A 22,552-nucleotide genomic window follows, 5' to 3' on the forward strand; every position below is an offset into this window, starting at 1 on the left:
TTGCGCCATATCTCGTTCTGTTTAGACCCGAGCCACGACCCGGAAGACCCTCAAGACCTCGACTACGCTGAGGAAGATCCCAGCGACTATGGACAAGGTGTCATGTCACTTCCAATCATATAGATCCTATGCATGCTTAGTTGGTAGCGCTTTATTTATGATGCTAGATGATGATGGATTGCATACCCAATGTTGCTAGCCATACCTTGATAATTGTTTGTGCTATTTTCCTTGTTACCTATTTGAGGACTAGCTACAGACTTCTAGCTAGTCCACCACACATATATCCATTTACATGATTTTGAGTTATGGATGGGCATATGCCATGATTTTGGTGTTGGGATTCCTTGAACACTCTCACGTGCGTTTGGGGTGTAACTCCTTGATGTGTTTTGGCGGGAGCGAGCTGTGGTTGGTACTGAGGAGTGCCCTGCTAGGAGAGAGCATTCTGGACTCTCCCTACCCCCTGTTCTTGTGGCAGGTATGTTCTTTGTTACTGAGGAGCAGGTGGGGTACTTGTTCGTTGCAGGTGCTTCGGCACATACTTGCAAAGTAGAGTGCTCACTCTTAGCCTCGAAGGATCGAGTTAGTTTATCACCAGTCATAGCATCCATTTTCATACATACCGCTAAGTTTCGTTATTGGCGGGGTTTGGTTCGAGACTAGTGGTGGATAGTGCTCAGCCTGTAGGCGGATTGGAGGTTCAATGTAAGGAGTTCGAGGCGTTGTCCTGCTCTGACCAGACCGCACCCCAGCGTGGGTAGGTTTCACAGCTTCAAGGTCCTCACTGGTGATGTCGTGCCCTGCATTCGAGGATGGTTCCAGACTCAAGGAAATAGGAGAGTACTATCCACTTACTAGGGCTCCAACCATTAGGTGGGATTTGGACGGCTGATTCTCGTTCAGGCTCCATCCGTTCAGGTACAAGTGTACAACCTCTGCAGAGTGTATAAATCTATAGTTGTAGTCCATGTACTCTAGTTATGGACAGTGCTGTTAACTACCACTACTTTTTACTAGACTTTGTTTACTCTTCTGCCTCCCCTTTTTGAGATAGGCTGGCGTTTGCCGTTGAGATGTCAGGGAAGGGAGCTATCACATCACCTAGTGTGTTTGGGTGCTGGATCCTTGGGTGAAGGATCCGGTGATTTGTGCTCACTTCCTTGATCTGAGGTGTTGATCTCGGAGATGGTGTTGCTTTGATGCTTCCTTGATTGCTGCTGCTGCTACTGGTGCATATACCTCTATAGCCACAAATAGGATTATCCATGCATATAGTAATATTCCCTTGTTTCCTTAGCTTGCTGCTATTGGAAGTTGACATGGCCTACCCACTTCTCAGGTAGATGGTGGCTTTTTAGGGTTGGAGCCTAACTACGACTTCGACAACGACAGATAGGAAGACTAAGGATGGTCCCCTGCTCAAGTCGCCTCTAGAGATGGTGTTCGCCATAACTTATATTTCCGCTGCGTAGATATTTTACCTTTCTGGATTCAGTCGTGATGGACTTTACCGGCATGTAACGAAGTGATGTACTCAATATTTATGATATTTATACTCTGTTGCTACTCTATATTTTTGTGTTAGTATGGATTTGTACTATCTGAGATAGGGATTCGCACGTGATATCCTTCTTGGGACTATCCTGGAGGTGCGTAGGCTTGAATTCTCAGAAATGGGAATTCGGGTCGTTTCAGTTGGTATCAGAGCCGTACTTGACCGTAGGACGATCCCTAACAATGGACGTTTGCTTAGGACAACCTAAATATCCTTGATTGAGTATATACTCCTTGATTAGTATATGAACCCCTGGCATTCTACTACTACATCCTTGATTTCTCACTAGTTTACTTAATAACAACCCTTCGTGCAATTCCTGCCTCATGGTGAACAACATTTGTCACCTACTCTAGATTAGTATATCGAGGTCATGCAACACTAAGGAAGGATGTCTGATGCAAGATGAAGTCAACGACTCCAACTACAACTATAAAAGTTGAATACGGGGAATGGATGAAGATAACCCTACAGGACTCACTTGGATTACCCCTGCACTCTTCAGTGCCGGACTACACCACCAAGTTGTCTCTCCCTTAAGTTCAAAACATCAAAGGTTGATTATACTCCCACCAGGATGCTACATCAGGTCCACATGCAGATGAGGCTACAACTACAGGATATACCCTGCTGCCTCTTGCTCAGGCGAATTCAAGGACTTGGAGCTTTTAGGATGAAGGCTGGATGGTCGCCCTGGTCTACACTATGAAGAGAATGAGGACTTTAAGATTTTAATTTGTTGTGTGCTAGCATAAGGTTGTATGATAATCAGCTACATAGTATCTGCACACACGAGCTCGAATGCAGGATTTGGAAACTCTGGAGATGCCCGTAGCTCAGCATGTGGATGAAGATCCATATACTTGAAGCTACAGGTGTAGCCAAGTTGCAAAGGTTTAAGATATTGTAACAAGCTGCAGCTACACGAGGCAAAAGGATTGATTGAATGGAAGGTTAAGATCACCCTGCAAGCCAGCATCACATACCAAGAATAAGGAATAATGAATAAGGACTTGTTACTTCACCATAAGGAATTTCCCATTGCGGATAAGTGTGAGAAATTTGGGGGCATGGATTTTAAAGACCTACAAGAGAAGTTATTCCATCTAATGGTGAACAAACAAATGAAATCATAACAGAGAATGGATAGAAATGGACAGCAAGCACCCTCCTTGCAAGGACAAAGCTGTGAGAGCCATGGATGAAGGAGAGTAGTCCAACTACGACAGAGTATCTGAACTAGCAGAGTTGGACGAGAAGCTTTGGTCTAAGAACATGGAGTTTTTAGCTCCCACGTACTAGAACCCATGTGCTTTTAAGGCTATTTATGGAACGCATTTTGTCAGAAAAGATAATTTGGTAACGGGATCTTAACCTGGTTGGTTCAAGAACCTAGGTTTGCTAAAGGATGTAGACCTGAATGCATTAGGTGTTTCCAAGAGCAATATGGATTACAACCAACAAGATGGGCCAGCATAAATATAGAGTTTCACCAGCTTTCTTTGGAAGCTTCACACAAAGTCATGATATGGAATAGATGCAGAAGTCGGAGTGAAGCTTGTAATTCAGTGATATATCACTAACATTAGAGAACCGCTACATACCCCCATGGCCATGATATACTAGTACGCTTCTTATCGACCGGGTGTAATCTCGAAGGTCTTAGGAGTCAGCCTCGAGATATGCTCTTTTGTTTGGTGCATTGTTTGAGTGAATTGGAACTTTATGTTCTTATGGATCTTATGCATCTTCATGTTTGTGTGAAATTGTATTGTGTGCTCATGCTTGCTAGATCCTTTAGATAACTCCTTTAGAAGCCTTATACTACCTTGCTTCAAGACAATGAAGGCCGATGCATTCAAGCAAATTAACAAGATTTGCTTCAGAAGAAGAGAAGAATTTCATTGCAATCTTAGCAAGTCAGACTAATACATTGGATAAGCTACCTATGAATATTGGAATTCAGATCATAGTCTTGGTTATGAGTGTCTCGAGAATTTGGAACCTCACAAGTTCAGAAGTGCATGTATACCCATGGAAGCACATATTGGTTAAGAGCAATTGAGTACCCTGAGACACTAGTGATGCATTTGGACAAGTGCAGTCGATTATTGGTACTTAATTAATGGACAAAGAGAAAGTACTCCCTATGGAATAAATAATTTAAGAGTTCCCACTAGAGTACTCTAGCTTCCCGTTTGCACCTTGCTGGGAATTGTCAAATGAAAGGATGAGATTTGCCAATAAGAGGGCTCTCCCTATCTCGAGTAAACCCAAGCAAGGACCTGGAAAATGGTACCCTCATATCTTGGAAGTTGAAACATGGACATGAGTAACAAGTGCTTTCGAAAGGATCCCAAGATAATGAAAGAATGGATATAAGCGTTTGTTCATTCCAAGTTATTTTGGTGATCGAAGATAATATGCATTGCCAAAACCCTTAATATGTGCATTGAGCCTCCCATGGATGGATGATCATGTATTCTTTCTAGATTTACACTTCCCCTGCCACTCGGACATAAATCCATGGCTATAAGACTATGACATCACCAAGATGTGGAAGCAAATGGACTACAACTAAGTAAATGATACTTCGACCCAAATGTATTGTTGAAGTGTTTGGATATGGTTTGGATGACCAAACTCGAGGGATACAAGGTTTATGCTACATGAGTAGTCATCCGTAAGTCATACTATGGAATTAACCTTGGTTCCAGACCTACCGAGTTCTTTCAGAACTATTGGATAAGCAGCGTAACAGGATAAGCACCATAAGTTGTGCCATTAGGAACAGGATACATGAAGGAATTCCTAAGGAATTACTAGGTCTACGAGTGGATTGAGATATGGAGTTCCGATCGACCCTACTTTTGGAATAACTCCAATAGTAAAGAAGCTCTATTGGACACTACATATTGGACTAGTGGCATGAGAAATAAATCCAAGGACTACTGGACAAAAGTGATTGGACCTAGTAGTTTGAACCACCTACTCTATTGGAAAGGGAGTAGGAAGAGATTGTGAGCACAAGAGAGGATAATTGCTCACCTAGATGAACTAACCAACAAGTGACATTATTTAATTAGAATTGTAGAGTAACATGGCAAAGAGATGAAGCCATGTATATTTCCAGGATATGTATAAGGTAAGAATACCATCAAGAGGAATAATATAAAGGATTTGCAAAGGATCAGGATCCACACTGAGGATTGATAAGTGATCTGATTCACCAATAGATATGAGAAATAAGTACCCTATAGGGAGTTGGTCAAGTTTTGATGGTATTCGTAGGAGTTAGCCTCAGCTATCATGTGTTTGCTAATGAGCATGAGTAACATGCAAGTCATGCACTTGAGAAGATCTACCTTGAGAAATTGGATCCAAAACTAACTAGTGTAAGCTTTTGGTTAGAGTGATTCACTCACATAGTTGAGGGTGTTGCAGATAAACCCTCTAAACATGCATTACCATGAATGAGAAGTAACCATCCATGATATTTGGAACCTTAATATGATCAATTGTGATGGATAATACTAGCACTCTTATGAGAACCGTTCAAGACGTGCTACACCAACAATGGATTATAAAATAAAGTAACCTATGAAGTTGGTAAGGATTAATGGATTGGAGAGTAGTCTCTAGGCAAGGAGAACCAAACCTAGAACCGGAATCTCCTTGATTAATTGTACAAGAGCCTACTATGGAATATGAGTTGTTAAGCAGCGCGTACATGATGTACTTGTGCAAGAATCGTAAATACTCCTTAAGCCTTGAGATAGCTAAGGAAGTAAGAAGCGATCTATCCAAGCCTTAAGATGCAGTTGTTTACTGAGAATGCTTGCATTGGAGATGTAGCTGCACTAATACTTTGGAAATCCATAATATGTACATATGGATCAAGAGATAATAATTTAATATCTTCGACATGTCCCATAAGGGCATGGTGTTAAGAAAATTGCTTGAATAAACGATGGAAACCTAGGGATGTTCAAAAGATGGATGAACTAAAAGAGATTTTGACTCAAAAGTGAACCTAAATCCTAGGATCGAGGAGTAAGGCACCCAAGAAACAAGTAATGCATTGATGTGCCAGATGGATTAGAAAAGGTAGTTCATACTTTCACCCTTGATGCACCAAGAGGTTTAAGATTATGAGACAAAGGTTTGGTAACTCAAAATGAAAGTTTAAATTACCTACTTCGCAATCCATAAATGAGAATGCTAGGAGTCGAATCCCAATAAGTAGTGATACCTAGTATCCGCCTATGAAATCCATGGACCAATACTGAACTACCACTCAGCGTATCACTTTCGGATAAGCCATAAAATTTGGAAAAAGATAACAATATACTTATGTGTACGCTAAGAATAGAAGCTTTGGAATATGGCAATAAAGTTGGTTAAGAGCTTGTCGTATGCAATTCAACTATACATGGGCCACTTGGTAAGCTAAGAAATATCGAATTTAAGAACTCTGCTAGGCAAAAAGTATACGACTCCCTGCACATGGAAAGAAGTGGGAGAATCGTGCCTTATTGGATTAAAAGTACATAATGAACGCCATGAGAACATGGCCAAGTTCATAAGGAATATGTTGGAATAAGTTTAAGTAGCTAGCAAAGGCTATGCTAACAAGAAGGATCTAATAACCTCGACTTGGAGGATTACAATAATTTGAGATCATCATATTCTATCAGACACGAAGACTCTAAACCTAAGCTAACCAAAGTTGAGGTATACATGGCAAGATGAGATGGATTAAGATAATGGGACCCTAGCCTAAAAATTGGAATTTCCCAAGGGCTTGATGGAAGTATAGCCCATGAGATATGGATTATAATTAGAGAAGTGCCTATGGATTCTAGACCAAGAGACGATAGACAATAGCACTTGACTTCGAAGAACCACTCATGGAAACAAGAGCTTATGAACTTCAAATAGGTGGCAACACTTGAACAAGAAAGGTCACCAATGAAGACCTACGATTGTCAAAAGAGTAATTGTGCTGAAGCCGAAGATTTTGGGAAGAACGAAGACAATCAAAGAAGAGGAGTACCCACTGCACCTGGTACAGGCTTAGGAGCTATTTGTTTCCTAGGGGCTAAACTTTAGCCCTTGTCACATTGGATGTTTGGATACTAATTAGGAGTATTAAATAGGCTAATTACAAAACTAATTGCATAGATGGAGGCTAATTCACGAGACGAAAGTATTAATCTTAATTAATCCATGATTTGACAATGTGGTGCTACAATAACCATTTGCTAACAATGGCTTAATTAGGCTTAATAGATTCATCACGCGAATTAACCCAGGGCTTCTGCAATTAGTTTTATAATTAGCTCTTGTTTAGTACTCCTAATTAGCATTCGAATATTTGATGTGACAAGGGATAAACTTTAGCCCAAGCATCCAAAGACGCCCTTAATCTCGAGGATGAGATTCTCCTAAAGGGGGAGATTGTAATATCCCTCAAAATTGAGTTGATTTTAATTGTGCCAGTTTTTGAAAACATTCAAAAGAATTTAATATCCCTCAAAATTGAGTTGATTTTAATTGTGCCATTTTTTGCAAAAATTTAAAACTTTTTGTTTGAATGTTGGTCAAACTTAAGGTCAACCCGCAAATCTTTTCCCTACATTCGAAAGCTGGTAATTAAAATTGTGCATTCAAATCTAAAACATACTTGCATGAGTGATTGGGATTTTATTAGATTTTATTTGGATCTCGAAGGTGAGTTTGTATTTTGGACTACTGCTGCTTCTGCTAATCTTGCTTAGCATCTTGCTTGACCTTGCTTGCAAGTGGCCCAGCTCGTTCCGTGCATGCAGCACAAGCCCATCTCCTTTTTCTCTCCACGTTGTTGATGCTAGACCGGCTACGAGGCCGAGGCCCAGTATGCAGCCCGGCCTGACCCAAGCAAGATCCAGACCACCACCAGCCTGCTGGCCCATATCGACCACTGACCAGCCCAGCGCAGAGCAGCACATCCCTCTATCTCCCTATTCTCCTTTCTCCTTTCTGCTCCACGCAGACGCCGCTCTGCTCAAATATTTCCGTCGTAGGCACTCGCTCTCTCCCTTGTTGCTCCATCCCGCAAAATGGATTGGTGAGGTGCCCCCATTCCACAACGGGATGCTCCGCTTTTCCCCCACACACAAGCAACTTAGCGCACACTGCCGCCTTGCTGGCACTCATGCGCGGCACTGTTTCGCCCAACCAAGCCCGATGCTCGCCGCGTGGCCTCAAGCTCGCGAACCAAAGATCACCGGCCGTCCATCCTAAAGGAGCTTACCCCAAAACCCTAGCCTTTTGCCTATAAAAGCCATGGTCGCCGCACCCTTGAGGCCCAAACCCTTGGGGTTTTCTCTACCGCCGCCGCCACACACCAGTAGAGCAAGGAGGAGACCAAAGAGAGGAAGGAGAAGAAGGGGGAAGAAGAAGAGGGCGCCGCTGGCCGGAGGAGCCGCCGTCTACCACGAGCCGAGCAGGAGCTTCTTCACCTACATCAAGCAGAAGCACGGCGGGATGCTGAACCACGGGGGATGTCACAGACGATGATGACGACGCTGACCACAAGCTGGACGACGCATCAAGAGCCAAGGATGATGACGGCCACCGCACGCTTGAGCACGTCCACAACACCACCGCCGTAGCAGAGCTGACAGAACCGCAAGCCTTCACGCTGAGCCTGCTACACCCGCAACCTGCTCGACGTTTTGTGCGTTAGCCAAGCCTACCCTGGTGAGCCACACACGCACGCTCTCCTCCTTCTTCCTTGCACCGACAAACGCCTTGTCGCTGGCGCTTGCCGTTGCCGCTGCGATGCCAGCCTTTGTGCCGTGCATGATGTGTAGGTGTTGCCACCACCTTCCGTGCAGCCATGTCCTCGCCGCGGCCCTAGGATCCCAGGACACCACGCGCGTAGCCAGCCGTGCCGCAGCCAGGGTTTACCATGTGACTACGCACGAGCGGCCCGCCTGCACCGCAGCGTCGCCCCACGCCACCGCTCTGCGCCGGCCGCATCGCCTACCACTCGCTCCGTGCTAGTCCGCGTCGTGTTGTGTCACGGCATCGTGGGCGCGGTCACCGCGCGCCTGCCACCTCAACATCGCGTGCGTTGTCGCTCTGCCCACCGCCAATCAGCGCGCGCCGCACGCGCGGCCACACGCGCGTGGCGCATGGGATCCAGTCGGCACACCAGATCCCAGGCTAACCTGTGCGGCCACGTGTGCGCCACGTGGAGCCACGTGGCTTTGATGTGGCATTGATCGGGCCCACTTGTGGGGCCAACTAATTGACAATGGGGTCCACCGACTGCCCGGTGGGGCTCAGTTGATCGCTGACCAAGTCAACGCTGATGTCATGTTGACGTGAGCTGACACATGGCACACTCCTGTGCTGCCACGTGGTGCAACCAAGAGCTGACACGTGTCACCTTAATTTAATATTTTTGAAATTAATTAAATAATTAAATAAATCCTTTAATCTTTAAAAATTCATAACTAATTCTTTTGAACTCCGAAAAATTTGAAACTAGTTGCATGAAATTCGTAAAATCGAGCTCATTATTTGTAGCTTGTTTGATGTTATTTGGATCTTCTAAATTTGAATTCCATGGAGTTTTTTTCCTAGATGTAATGCTGATTAATTTACATTGCGTTATATATCGTTCTGTTCAGACCCGAGCTATGACCCAGAAGATCCTCAAGACCCTGACTACGCCGAGAAAGATCCCGTCGATTATGAATAAGATGTCATGTTACTCCCAATCATATAGATCCTTTGCATGCTTAGTTGGTAGCGCTTTATTTATGATACTAGATGATGATGGATTGCATAGCCAATATTTCTAGCCATGCCTTGATAATTGTTTGTGCTGTTTTCCTTGTTACCTATTTGAGGACTAGCTACAGACCCCTAGCTAGTCCACCACACATATAGCTTTTGAGTTATGGATGGGCATATGTCATGGTTTTGGTGATGGGATTACTTGAACACTCTCGTGTGTATTTTGGATGAGTAGGAGTGCTTGATGTGTTTTGGTGGGAGTGAGTCGTGGTTGGTACTGAGGAGTGCCTTGCCAGTGCCTTGCCAAGAGAGAGCATTATGGACTCTCTCTACCCTCTGTACCTGTGGCGAGTACCTTGTGTGTTATTGAGAGAAGGTGGTGTACTTTTATGTTGCAGGTGCTTCGGCACATACCTGCGGTAGAGTGCTCACTCTCGACCCCTATGGATCGAGTCAGTTTACCACCAGCCACAGCATCTATTTTCATACATAGCTCGCTTACGTTATGGACGGGGTTCGGTCCGAGACTAGTAGTGGATAGTGCTCAGCCTGTAGGCGGATTGGAGGTTTAGTGTAAAGAGTTCGAGGCGTTGGTATGTTCTGACCAGACCGCACCCCGATGTGGGTAGGTTTCACAGCTTCTAGGTCCTCATTGGTGATGGCGTGCCCTGCAGTCGAGGATGGTTCCAGACTCGAGGAAACAGGAGAGTTATATCCACTTACTAGGGATCTGGCCGTTAAGTGGGGTTTGGACAGTTGATCCCCATTCAGGCTCCATCCGTGCGGGTACAGGTGTACAACCTCTACAAAGTATATAAATCTATAGATGTAGTCCATGTTCATTGGTTATGGATAGTGTTGTTGACTACCGCTACTTTTTACTAGACTTTGTCTACTCTTCTACCTCCCCTTTTTGAGATAGGCCGGCGTTTGCCATTGAGATGTTGGGGGAGCTCTCACATCGCCTAGTGTGTTTGGGTGCTAGATCCTTGGGTGAAGGATCCGGGTGATTTGTGCCGACTTTCTTGATATGAGGTGTTGACCTCGGAGATGGTATTGCTTTGATGCTTCCTTGATTGCCGCTTCATATACCTCTACAGCCATAAATAGGATTATCCACGCATATAGTAATATTCCCCTATTTCCTTGGCTTGCTGCTATTGGGGGTTGACATGGCCTACCCGCTTCTCGAGTAGATGGTGGCTTTTCAGGGTCAGAGCCCGACTACGACTTCGACAACGACGGATGGGAAGACTAGGGATGGTCCCTCGCTCAAGTCACCTCTAGAGATGGTATTCTCCATAGCTTATGTTTCTGCTGCGTAGATGTTTTACCTTTCTTGATTCAGTTTTGATGGACTTGTACCGGCATGTGCTGAAGTGATGTACTCGATATTTATAATATTTATACGTTGTTGCTACTCTATATTTCTGTGTTGGTATGAATTTGTACTATCTGAGATAAAGATTCGCACGTGATAACTTCGTGGGACTATCATGGAGATGAGTAGGCTTGAATTCTCAGAAATGGAAATTCGGGTCTGGGCCAGCAAATAGCGTGATTCTCATCAGGGACGAGCATTTCTTGCCTGGCCCAACTGTGGATAGTGAGTGATTTCTACATAGTCCATAGCACATTTTAGTGGGCCGTGCCGAATTAGTTAGTCTCCGTCCCAAAGGCCCGGCTTAAAATGCCATCTCGGATCATCCTGGGCCGGTCCTTTCTTGCTGGTGTCCAAATGGTAAAAGGGAGGCCCAACTTTCTCTTGGCCCTTCCGATTTCTTCTTCCGGTTACACAACTGTCTGCTCCTCCAACGAACCAGATCAGACAGTACCAAAGTTTGATTGCCAGGGCTAACCTCGTATCCCGCAGCTCACTCTCCTCTCCGCACCCTCAACAGAATGTATTGCCATGGAGTTCAAATAAACAATTCAAGTCACGTAGATACAAGAGCATGAAAATAGTTTAGGCCTTTTTGCCTTGTTGATACTTGGTAGGGGTAGCACACACACCTGTGTCAAAAGTATTTTTTTTCCGTATACTTTGTGCAGTTGTATCGATAGTGCCTTACGCTCAGTAGCGAATGCTGGTCCTCAACAGGGTATAGCAGCGCATTCATACTTGGAATAATGCATAAGGCGTAAATAATGCATAAGCGGGGCCCCACCGGCACGCGTGCGCCACATGGCCGGGCGCCGCAACCTGTGGCTGCCGTTGCCCGGCACATGGCCCTGCCTGCCTGCCTGCCTGCTTGCCTTGGATTTGCCTGAGAAAGACGGGCAGCGCCTCCAGGGCCATCTATCGCCTCCGCCGCCGTGCCCTACAGCAGAGACCGGCCATCTGCAGCCAAGGCCTCGGATCCGGCCTGCATGTGATCCAGGAGAGGCATTGCATTGCATGCAGGTCCCTCTCTCTGCCATGCACGGTGCACCCATGACCTACCTCTGCCGGCGTTTACTGTTGCTTACTCTCCAAACATTATATTTTGGCATGATGAATGTATTGCAGCTAGCCCATCGATCTGTGCGTGTGAATATATATGTACAAGGGTTTTTTTTTACAATTTTACAGTGTGCATTGCATTGCAAACGTGCTTTTGTAGTTTTCTTGTCACACCAGGAACGTAGCCTTTTCTTTCCCTCGTCCCTCCATTTCAAATTAATTATAGTCCACTTTGATTCTATTACAAAAAAAAACATCAAAACATCTATAATCTGGAGCGGTTGGTATCACTAAAGTTGATTAAACCTGCCTAGCTAATAATGTGTGCCAAAATAAGTGAGGATATGATTCTCCTGCTGGTGGATATATCTGTGTACCTGTGTGGCCTGTGGTTGCCGCCGGTCGCCGTCCGGGCGGACCCGGACCTGGCTAGCGGCCCTGCCTTTTTTCGTACGTACAGTTCCTGGTACTGCTCCATGCATGCACAGATTTAGGTTTGTACCATTGCCCTCTCGCTGTCATGCATCGCTGTCCACTGGATGATGCATGAGGCTGGCACTAGTCCTTGCTTAATTGCATGGTGCACCTTGCTACTTCTAATATTTGATTCTATTTATTTCTTCTTCGGGATATCCATTATGTACAAAAAAAAAATCTCTTCTTTGGGATTAATAACCGTGCGTGTCTTTAATTTCAAAAGATTTGCTAATAAGCTAGTTTGAAAAGGTTGTTAGTCTTTCAAATTTAAAAGCGGCATCAGGGGGCTTTGTTGGTTCAAAAAAGGTGAAAAACTTGGAGTAACCTCTAATGCAACTGATGAAACGACTTTCCAATAAAAGGAAACCTCCATATACCATTATTACAATAAGAAAACAAGCGAGCGTGCTGATGTACGTACACACAGATGTATGGTCCTATATATACTTGGGTACGTGCAAGGACCTCCACTTGTTGGTGGTTGGATAATCCAAAAACAAAGACACAAGGACACTATTGTCTCTAGCTTGTCTAACCCATAAGTGCCGGAAAACCAGGTACCCCTATGAGAATGCCCTTTCTTTGCCACATTAACCCCGGATGCATGGGTGTTGGAGATGTGTGCTAACTTGACCCGGCCATGCCCAGTTTACAGGTGATTGTCAATTTTGACAAGGCGGTTACCGAAATTCCAAATGGCCATGTACAGAAGATTATGGCCAGATTAATTAAATTACAAACTATGGCTCTTAAGAATTATCAGTTGCAAATACTTATTTGAGGTGTTAGTGACCAAACTCGACTATTGGCAAATACTCCTTTTGGTAAATACTGATTAGTCATGCATAAACTGTATGCATAGACATGGATAAAAATGTGGTCCAAGATACTCTAGATTTTGCAAGCGAAGCACACGGGCAGCCTCTGTCCAGTTTCAATCATGCATGGCCGCGCGCTGCCTGCCTCTTCTTCTCTGTGCTGACACACTGACCACCTATGTCATCACACACATTTGCGTTGTTTTTTCAGAGATAACTTATCCCATATGGATAACGGGCGGAAAATATCTCAGATGCACGAAAATCCGTGCAGATGCATGCAGTGTCAAGACTCAAATTTAACGTATCATAGAAAAGATTACATAACGTTTTTTTAGATAACCATACAATAATTTTATCAACCGATCAGAATGCAGTCGAAAAGCTTTTCTGAAGTCTGTAGTTTTTATTTCTGGCACTTAATAATGCACTGAAGCAAATTTCGTATACATTTTTACATGTATTATAGTCTTATAACTTCAGCTCTTATGCATTGGTATATAATAATATGCTTCCTATACATTATGCCGCCTTCACATACATTCTCATATGCGCCTAAGAGGAAAAGATGTCATGGTATGTAGCTACCCATGAATATTGTGACCAATGAAAAAAGAGGAAAAGATATTGAAACAAGTACGACAAACATAGATATAATATTTTCGGTTCGAACAATAAAAGTTTTAAAAATATTTCTGTAATATTATATTTGTATGGACTGCATGCATTGAGCCAGAATCTGCCTGTGCAGCTTATAATAAGTTGTTTGTTGTCGCAAAGATCTAGTAGCAAAAAAAAAAAGGTCATGTCTCATTACAGCTCTAACATTTTGTTCGTGTTTTGAACCAGCTGCTTTCTAACGAACCATTGGATCTTGGCAGCTACCTCGTCGCCGTGGCCAATAGATCTTTCCAAGATAATGGTCAACTATCCTTGTATGCATATAGAGATCACGCACTACACTGTCAATTCTTCGCAAATTTGTGCACAAGTGTTACAGTGTGATGCTTTGGCGTTTCTTTATTTGGAACGGAGGGAGTATTTAAGAAGCATTTCTCATCGTATACACATTACGTACACGTTGTGGTGTGAGCACTTTAACGTGCCCTCGTCCTCGTCTTGTACTTCCTTTTGCTACGAAATCAGTGCGGCGAGAGAAGACTATTTTCTCATCAGCCTGTAATATTTGTGGAGTTACTATTTCAACTCGTCCATTGTATGTTCCCAAACACAAGTGTGGTTGATTATAACGGCACTACCACTTCTGTTTGCTCAAGGTTTCGAACAAATAGACGATCTCCAATACATGTCTTCAATAAATTGTTTTTTCTAAGCAATTTGAAATGAATTGAAAATAAACCATTCGGAAGGACTAGTCTTGATAAATCTACGTACTAACACGTTCTTCGAGTGCTAAACCCCTGTTACTTTTGTGTATGGTGCTCAAATTTATAAAATTTGACAGCAGCAAACTCATCATATATTTGAGAACAGAGCGAGTCCTTGGCATGATGCATTTTCATTCTAGCTAGGAACGGTGGAAGTACAACCATTCTCCATGCAAGGTTAACATCATCAGCAGGATTCAGGACCACTGGCCTAGCAAAAAATGCTTTGTCTCTTATATAATTAATAATTAACAAGTAAAACACACACCCATTATTCGTCAATCCCAATCCTCTCTATGCAAATGCAGCAACCAACCATGCCCCACATGCACAAGCAAAACCCCACACGTACTGTCCTGATTGCCACAGAATAGAACCGCCCCCCAAACACACCTATTTATACCCCCTCCTCACACACCCACCTCACCAGCCACAAACACAAGCATAGTCTCCAACAAGTCTCGGCTAATACAAGTGCAGCTACCAACATATATGTGCACACGCAAGCTAGCTACCCACCAACACGAGCACGTCTCTGCAGCATCCCGATCATGATGGGCTCGCTCAAGCTGACGGAGATCGTCTCCAAGAAGCTCGGCGGCGGCAAGGTCACCTCGCCGAGCGCGGCGCCGTGCCCGCGGGGCCACTTCGCCGCCTACACCCGGGACGGGCGCCGCTTCTTCATCCCCATCGCCTACCTCGGCAGCGAAACCTTCCGGGAGCTCCTCAACATGGCCGAGGAGGAGTTCGGCGCGCCCGGCGGCCGCCCCATCGTGCTGCCCTGCTCCGCCGACCGCCTCGAGCAGATCCTCGACGCCTTCCGCAGCGGCGGCGGCGCCAAGAAGAAGTGCGCCGGCGGCAGGATCAGCAAGATCTGGTAGCAGAGGCATTGCCATTGCAGAACACATGTTGCTGTACTGCACCCTGCTGCTGAGCTGGCTCTGCCATGCAGGGATGACTGTGAGATTATATATTAGCTTCGATCCATTGATTCATTGGCACTGAACTGCTGATCAATCTAGGCGTTGTGATCGATCTGTTTAATTGGTGGATGTTCTTTTTTGCTGCTCTTCCTGGTCTACATGCCAATGGCATGTTCTCAGGAGACCAGCTGTGGCTGGCAGTACTATGGCCAACTTGCCATGATGTAACATCTCCGTACTTGTACCATTCCTTGGTTTTTTTACCTACTTTTTTTTCTCTTCTTTGAGAATTATATTCCACCTTTTTCGTTGTCATGACTGGTATGTGTTGTTGTGTGGTCGATGTTAAGTACGTGCATTGTAACATCATTGTGTAGATTGGGTGCAATCTTTTAGAAGAGTTAACATTTTTAGTGGAAAATAAATTCACTTGGGTACATTGACAGTAAATTTCTATATATGCTAGCTCACAACTAAAATGTAGAGTTTCATTAGTTGCAACTCTTAACAGGATGAAAAAAGCTCCAGATAATAGTGTGGTCTCTGCAAGATACTTTCTAAGATAATGGAGAAATAATTCTGCATTAACCCATAAGTATATACAGTCATTTTATCTTTAAAATGCGTGTGCCAAGATTAATTTGAGTCTTGAGTCATTCACCCACAACTTGGCCACCGCACCAAGGAGATTCCTCCTTTTTAATTTGCAGGAATTATACAGGATATGAACTATATAGCCTCTTGTAATGGCATTAATACCATTGAGGTAATACATCATCAACATAGTCAAGAATCAGGATAATTCCACAGTACACAAACTTTGAAGGGGTTTCCCGTACGTTTCAAAGAGTTATTAAAAACGTTTAAACGAAAACAAAAAATGGGATCCATATATCTGTAGACCCATGCTTCGATGTCATGCAGCATTAGCCCTTGCATACATGTTCTACATTAATGATATGTCAACTGTAGCATGAATATATCATGCTGCATTGGTATATGTATCTATATACAGTGTGAATATATCGTCGAATCTAATGGAACAGAATGTTGCCGATGCGGCTGTATCTGCACGTGTAGGTGTTTGAACTACCAATTAAAATACTGAGAATTAATTAAATGTTTGTGTACGCCGTTTATACAATGCAAGATGACATGTAAAATGATGGAATTGAAGTGGATAGACGTCAATTGGGTTCAGGTGAAACATTGCATTCATCGTGGAACAAGGCACATGGGAGGTGCTTCTCAATCTCAACGCCTAAGAAGATGGCTCAACAACTAACCCACGCGCTCATCAAGATCAAAAAGGCAAAACTGATGCATGACCGCACGCTTTTTTTAAGTGATTTGAGATGACGGCACGCGATTTAGGGGCAATGTTACTATGTTAGTGTTACAAAAAATGTTATCAACCTTTTGACTATATATATGCATGGATCATATACATATACAATAATAATGGACAGCGATATAGAAAAGAAATTAAGTATCTGGTGTTTTTTTTTTAAAATAAAATAGATCGATATGCAGTTATATATGGACAAATCCAATGAAGTCGTGTTCTCTGTGATGTGTCGCTGTCCAAAGTAGTAGAGGTGTTCAAGGTTTTGGGGCTTGCAATTGGATGGTTGGTTGAGGATGCTCATGCTCATGGGGCTTGGCTGCTTGGACAGGAATGTGTTGAGAGTGAGGTACCAAGCAAGAGATACATCGCAACGGAAGGCAAAATGAGGGCTTGCTGCTGGTGTGACTCTGCTGCCAAATGGTAAGTGTAAAATCGTTAACATCGCGTCCTTATTCCCTGTGCCGTGCCGGCCCACTTCTTGTGTAACTTTGCATTCCCTTTAGAAAATTTTCCTTGTAAGTGTACCTTATTAATTACGGGATTCTAATAAGTAACTGTTGCTGTTTAATAATGCAATGCATAAAGCAAACTTCGGTTGTTCAAGCCATTGGATAAAAAAAAAATAGTGCAAGATCATCAATGGCGCCCAACAATTTGCGAATTAGGGGATTTGCATATATACATATGTGTGCTACAGCCTACGGGGTCATGAAAGGTGCCACATTGTCCTTGGTCGTTTCTGGACGGGAAACTTAAAAGAGAAAGTGACGGCTGCTCAGGCGGGGAGGTGGCGTTTCCATCAGCAGGCAGCTGGCAATGGTTGCAAGGCGCCGCATGTGCTCGCCCTCTGTCTCGACGTGCCACTCATAACCATCCATACAAATCTTAGTGCCACTCCTACATATGTTAGTTATTTATTATTAAATTGCCAGTTATTGTCCAATTCAAGCTATATGCCCGAGAGGATACATAATTTGTCAACCGTTTCTTCAGCTCAATCCTTGTTTTATTTTTTATTTTTTTATGAGGGAAGTTCAATCCTAAATTCATTTGTCTAGTACTCTAGTTTATATTCTTCGACTGTGGAACATCCTAGAATTTATCAATTTTGTTTTCCTTTGGTTGCAACTTGCAAGCTAACGATAAGTTGTTGACAGGAGATAGATGATACGATCAAGGCATGCATGTGGAGGACCAGTCCTGCATGCTTTGTGAATGTGCACAACAGGAATGAGTTGCGTATCATTTTTTGATTCTGGTGTGGCTAAGGTTCTGTTGAAGGAGATCTTTCGACAGTTCTTGATCTTCTTCTGGGCCTTGCACTTTCAGTCAGCAACTTGCTGGTGGATAAGTAACAAGATCCAAGATGTGTTGGTGTTTTAAGTCTGGTAGGGTAAGCAACTGGGAAAGGTGTGGTCGAACATGAAAGAAGTTCTTGCAGGGTCAGAACAGATCAACAAAATCAAAGCCAGTACACATATCAGCCACTACATATTCCCAGAGCATGGGGAATAGGTTGCTTTCACTCCGTCAATTCCTCTTAACCATGAACAATCATTGCACCACATTGCTACAAACAAAGAGGCAATTTCTGTCCACACAAGACGATACAGTTTCGACTCCACCTCCAGGAAACAAGAACAAAAAGCTGATGTAGAAATATGGAGCGAATAAGCAAAAATGATTTTCGCATGTCAGCCTCACAGAAACATAAACATAATTCATGACATATAACAAACATGTCTTATCAGCTCAGCGGTGCATATGAACTGATGTCCTATCTACACTGACTGGAATGCTGGACATACTAGATGGCAATGCGATTCCATGCATACTAGATTTTTAAGGACATTGTGTTGGATCAGGCACTATTGGGATCATGGAGAGAATGAAGACGAGGAACAGAGAGCTACCGCCATCTGCTTGGTTGCAGTTGACAGCTACGTTTCAGAAAAGTTATACAGATCAAGTTGCGTTTCACTATTTCAGAGTGTTCAGCCAGACAAGCCAGATCTGTACAGGATGCAGGATCATGCCTGAAGGCATTCTTGTTGCCTCTTATCGAATCCTGACAATCATTCAACTACAACTTTTGAAAATCTTATCTACACATCAACTAAATACCATTGTTTTTAGTGACTAATCTATGACTTGCCTACACTCCACATATTTCTCGATCTGGTACACTAATAGGTAGCACAGAACAAGCATGGTCAATTCACAAACGCATTAAAAAAACAGCAATCTTTTCTATGGCTTAGACACAAGATCTTTTCTTTACAGAAATTTCTGCAGAACCACACAACTATGATCCCTGGTTAGACAGTAAGATCTAAAAGCACTGCTGAAAGGAGCAGAACATTAGTATTTTCACTTGTAGAACAAGGTCAGAAGGCAATCTAAGAAAGAGCTCATAAATGCAGCTAATCTTTGGGTGGGTTGGAGAGGATTTTAGTATCACAAGTGATTCTATAGGAGTAACAATCATGTATTGCAGCATCTGGTTCACAACAGTGTGACACTGTACTGGGCAATTATCACCAGAAAAGGAGCAATTTGCGAAATATAGGCATGTGCTTTTATGGCAAACAGTATAGCTCATCAAAACTGTACAGAGTATGCCGTAACTAGTGCAAAAGTAATTGCTCTCCACAAAAAAAAAAAACTGCACAAGTAATTCCACATGCACAACCTCAATATTGCTATGATATATCCGAGCTGCATGTGGGGATCCATAAGACCATAGCAATCAGGAATCAGGATGAACATTTTTAAATTCCATAACAATCAAATGCAGGGAGAAAGCACTCTTATGCTGCATCGCAATTGGTGCAATGAGGAAACTGTATATCCTCAAAATTGAGAAAGGGAGATTTGACTCGCTGATAAGGACAATTTTCACTCCTTTAACTCTAGTTGCACAGGCATAGTACCAAAAAAGTGCAGAACAAAAGGAATAAGCAACTGGAACAACAGCAGCAACTTGTACACTATTTAAGATAATTGCAGCATTGATAAGATTCATCTGCGTTCCACAATAAAGGAAGACCATCACCAGATAAAGTTAAACATTAAGTCTTGTGTTTGGACTGCTTCCCTAGACTAATCTTTCAGCTAGTTTTTTTGCTTCTGGTAACAACACACCATAGCAAAGTTGCAACAAGAATAGTAATAACGGCAAAAAGAACTGAGCAAAAATTCTTAAGATATCGGATCAAGATCTCTTTCTCTTCTTGTTTTGAGATTCACCCCCCTTGTTAAAGCTTCTGAAATCATTCGTGGTATCAGCAGTGTTTTGCTTCTTTAGCCCTTTACGACCACCATGCCCAAACTTGGCATCTCTTGACCTCCTGTTCTTCCCTTCTTTACCTCTCTTAGCAAGACCACCAGACCTGTCACCAGGAGAAACACCAGGCCTCTTTTTTTTTGATTGTTTAAATCCTTCTTCTCCCTCAAAGTTAAGATCTGGCACGTCATCATTTCCCTTGGCGAATCCCCCCTGTTGCCTCTGCTTCCTCCACTTCTTGACTGACTCAATCTGCTCCTTCTTGTCCTTAGCCCGCTGCTTGTTCTTCTCTGCCTGCACCTCCTTTGCTATTTTCTTGGCCTCTCTAGCCTTCTTCCTCTCCTCAGCCTCCTCAATCCTCCTCTTCTCTGACAACAACCTCCCCTTGATCTTGTGCATGTGCACATCAGTCTTGACCATCTCAGCATAGTAATCTGTTGGCCTGAGGAACCGAACCTTCATCGACTGCAGCTTCTCAAAGGCCTGCCTTGTGCCATCCAAAGCTTGGGTGTAAAACGCAAGTTCACGGGCAAGATCATCATTCACATCAACTTTCTCCCCCTGATCATGCTCAATGGTGAGCTTGTGCCTCCAGTCGACATTCTTGGGCCAGGCTATGTCTTCAAGTTTCTCTAGAATAGCCTCCTTGTTGTATATAGCTTTGTCTGAAGGGGTAGCCTGGGCTTCTTCCCCTGAATCATCTTCCGAGTCCGATTCTTCCACATCAGAATCAACATCATCCATGACGACTTCATCATGAGCCAGGGCTTCTTCACTTGAAAGTCCCACCATTTTTACTGTATACCAAAGAAAAGAAGATAATATTAATCAGCAAAACCACATGGCAAAACTAGACTGAAAGTTATAAAAAAACAATAATAAAGGGATTGGTGGAATTCAGATTCCACAAAGCCCCAACGTTACTTTGTACTACTGAGTGAGACTAATGCTGGGTGCTTCTCGTGACGAAACATGACAAAAGTACAGTGTGAATGCCTAATTCATAAGGAACACGATCCACAAACTTGAAATACAGCTAAAAGTGGACGAACATTGTGGGTGAAAGGTGTCATGTGAGACATAAAAAGAGACTAAATAACTAATGAGATTCAGTCCACCCGCCTATCGTGTTCTTGTGGGAAGCAAACATTTGTGTAGAATTTGCAGCCCAATATAAATTCTTCAGGTATCAGATTAGATAAGGTAAGAAATAAACTAACTAAAAAAGTAACATGCTCATCTCCAGCAAGTTCAACCATTGCTGCACAACACAAAGGAAAAGGAAATCTAATGGAGATGATGCCACTAATCTACATAAGAAAACTCAAACACACACATGCCCAAAAAATAAACATGAACTTGAAGTTCTCAAACTGCGGGCTTAATTAAGCGTCACAAACTAAAGGTTTAATTAAGCGTCAGAGAAACTCCATGTCTTTAGATACCAAAGCAGGTACTGAAGCAAATATCTGCTGCAGCTAAGAAGGAAACCACTAGACTAAATCCGTAACCATCCAATCGTCAGTTACAGACGCAATCCATTCACCTCCATACATCGGAAAACCAATCAGCAGCAGATGAGATGAAATTACACCCACGGCAGTTCAGGAAAAATCCTAACGCTCGTTGCGATGCACGGACACATCCAACCCGGCACCATCCTTTTACCCAGACTGAATCCAGGGAACCACGGCAACGGACCGGGCAACAAGAGCTACTACCCCTTTGGGTACCTCGCGGGCGGCTAGCGAAGCAGGCGAAAGGGAGGTGGAAGTGGGGGATGACTGGTGCGACGTTACCTGGGACGGGGAGGGAGACGGCGGCTGCCGGCGCAGGGGTGGGGACGGAGCGGACGGCGCCGGCGTGCGTGGCGGCCGGTGAGTAGAGCGCGCGACGGGAGAGGAGGGGAGGGCGGGGCGGCGCTTGCGCAGTAGTCTGCGCGTGAGACAACGGAGCTAGGTTTTCCCTCGCCTCTTGTCCTCGTTTCGGCTAGGTGTTGATGGGCTGGGCCTTGTTAGCTCTCGGGCCTTGTGATGTGAGACAAGATTGAACTGGCCCGCACATTGTTGGGCTCGTCGGTCCAACAGTCGTCGTCACTCGAATTTGTACACACACCACCATAGTCGAATTCTCTCACAACTCACATACAAAGTTCAGACTTGAAACGATATTGTGCGATACTTCGATTACAAAGAAGAAAAGAATGATGTGTTCATAAGTTCCAAATACGAATTTTATTGAGAAAATTGTATGCGTATAGGCTGTAGCATGATAGGATTTTTCGCACCACCAAGGTTCTAGTAAGATTTATAGATTTCAAACGTGGCCTAAAAACATTCTTTTATTGCTTTACGATAGAGATACTTCGATTAAGATGAGATTGTAGGGCATTAACAGCGGTTCATATATCTTGGATAAATCGAAGAAATACCACGACAGCACTTTGGTAAGGTGGAATCAAGATCATACTTGTAGCTTGCCTGAGGACAATAATAATTAGATAAAGTACGATACGTTATT

General features: G+C 43.6%; 2 protein-coding genes across 2 annotated transcripts; one reads left to right on the plus strand and one right to left on the minus strand.

Annotated features, from left to right (window-relative positions):
• The first annotated feature begins 14,735 nt into the window (after window positions 1–14,735).
• Window positions 14,736–15,835, plus strand: LOC101752925 (auxin-responsive protein SAUR36). Its single transcript, XM_004957617.4, has one exon. It carries the CDS (start codon window positions 15,027–15,029, stop codon window positions 15,354–15,356), a length of 330 nt encoding a protein of 109 aa, XP_004957674.1. The 5' UTR covers window positions 14,736–15,026; the 3' UTR covers window positions 15,357–15,835.
• A 3,885-nt stretch (window positions 15,836–19,720) lies between these two features.
• Window positions 19,721–21,985, minus strand: LOC101753333 (probable rRNA-processing protein EBP2 homolog). Its single transcript, XM_004957618.3, has 2 exons — window positions 21,832–21,985; window positions 19,721–20,829 (listed from the first exon to the last, which is right to left on the minus strand). Exon 2 carries the CDS (start codon window positions 20,822–20,824, stop codon window positions 19,961–19,963), a length of 864 nt encoding a protein of 287 aa, XP_004957675.1. The 5' UTR covers window positions 20,825–20,829; window positions 21,832–21,985; the 3' UTR covers window positions 19,721–19,960.
• Between the last annotated feature and the right edge of the window lie 567 nt (window positions 21,986–22,552).

This window comes from Setaria italica, chromosome II, assembly GCF_000263155.2.
Source record: "Setaria italica strain Yugu1 chromosome II, Setaria_italica_v2.0, whole genome shotgun sequence".
NCBI classification, from domain to species: domain Eukaryota; kingdom Viridiplantae; phylum Streptophyta; class Magnoliopsida; order Poales; family Poaceae; genus Setaria; species Setaria italica.

Bases quoted from the DNA above. Each gene is read 5' to 3' on its own strand.
- LOC101753333 (XM_004957618.3), bottom strand. From the start codon at position 20,824: ATGGTGGGACTTTCAAGTGAAGAAGCCCTGGCTCATGATGAAGTCGTC.
- LOC101752925 (XM_004957617.4), top strand. From the start codon at position 15,027: ATGATGGGCTCGCTCAAGCTGACGGAGATCGTCTCCAAGAAGCTCGGC.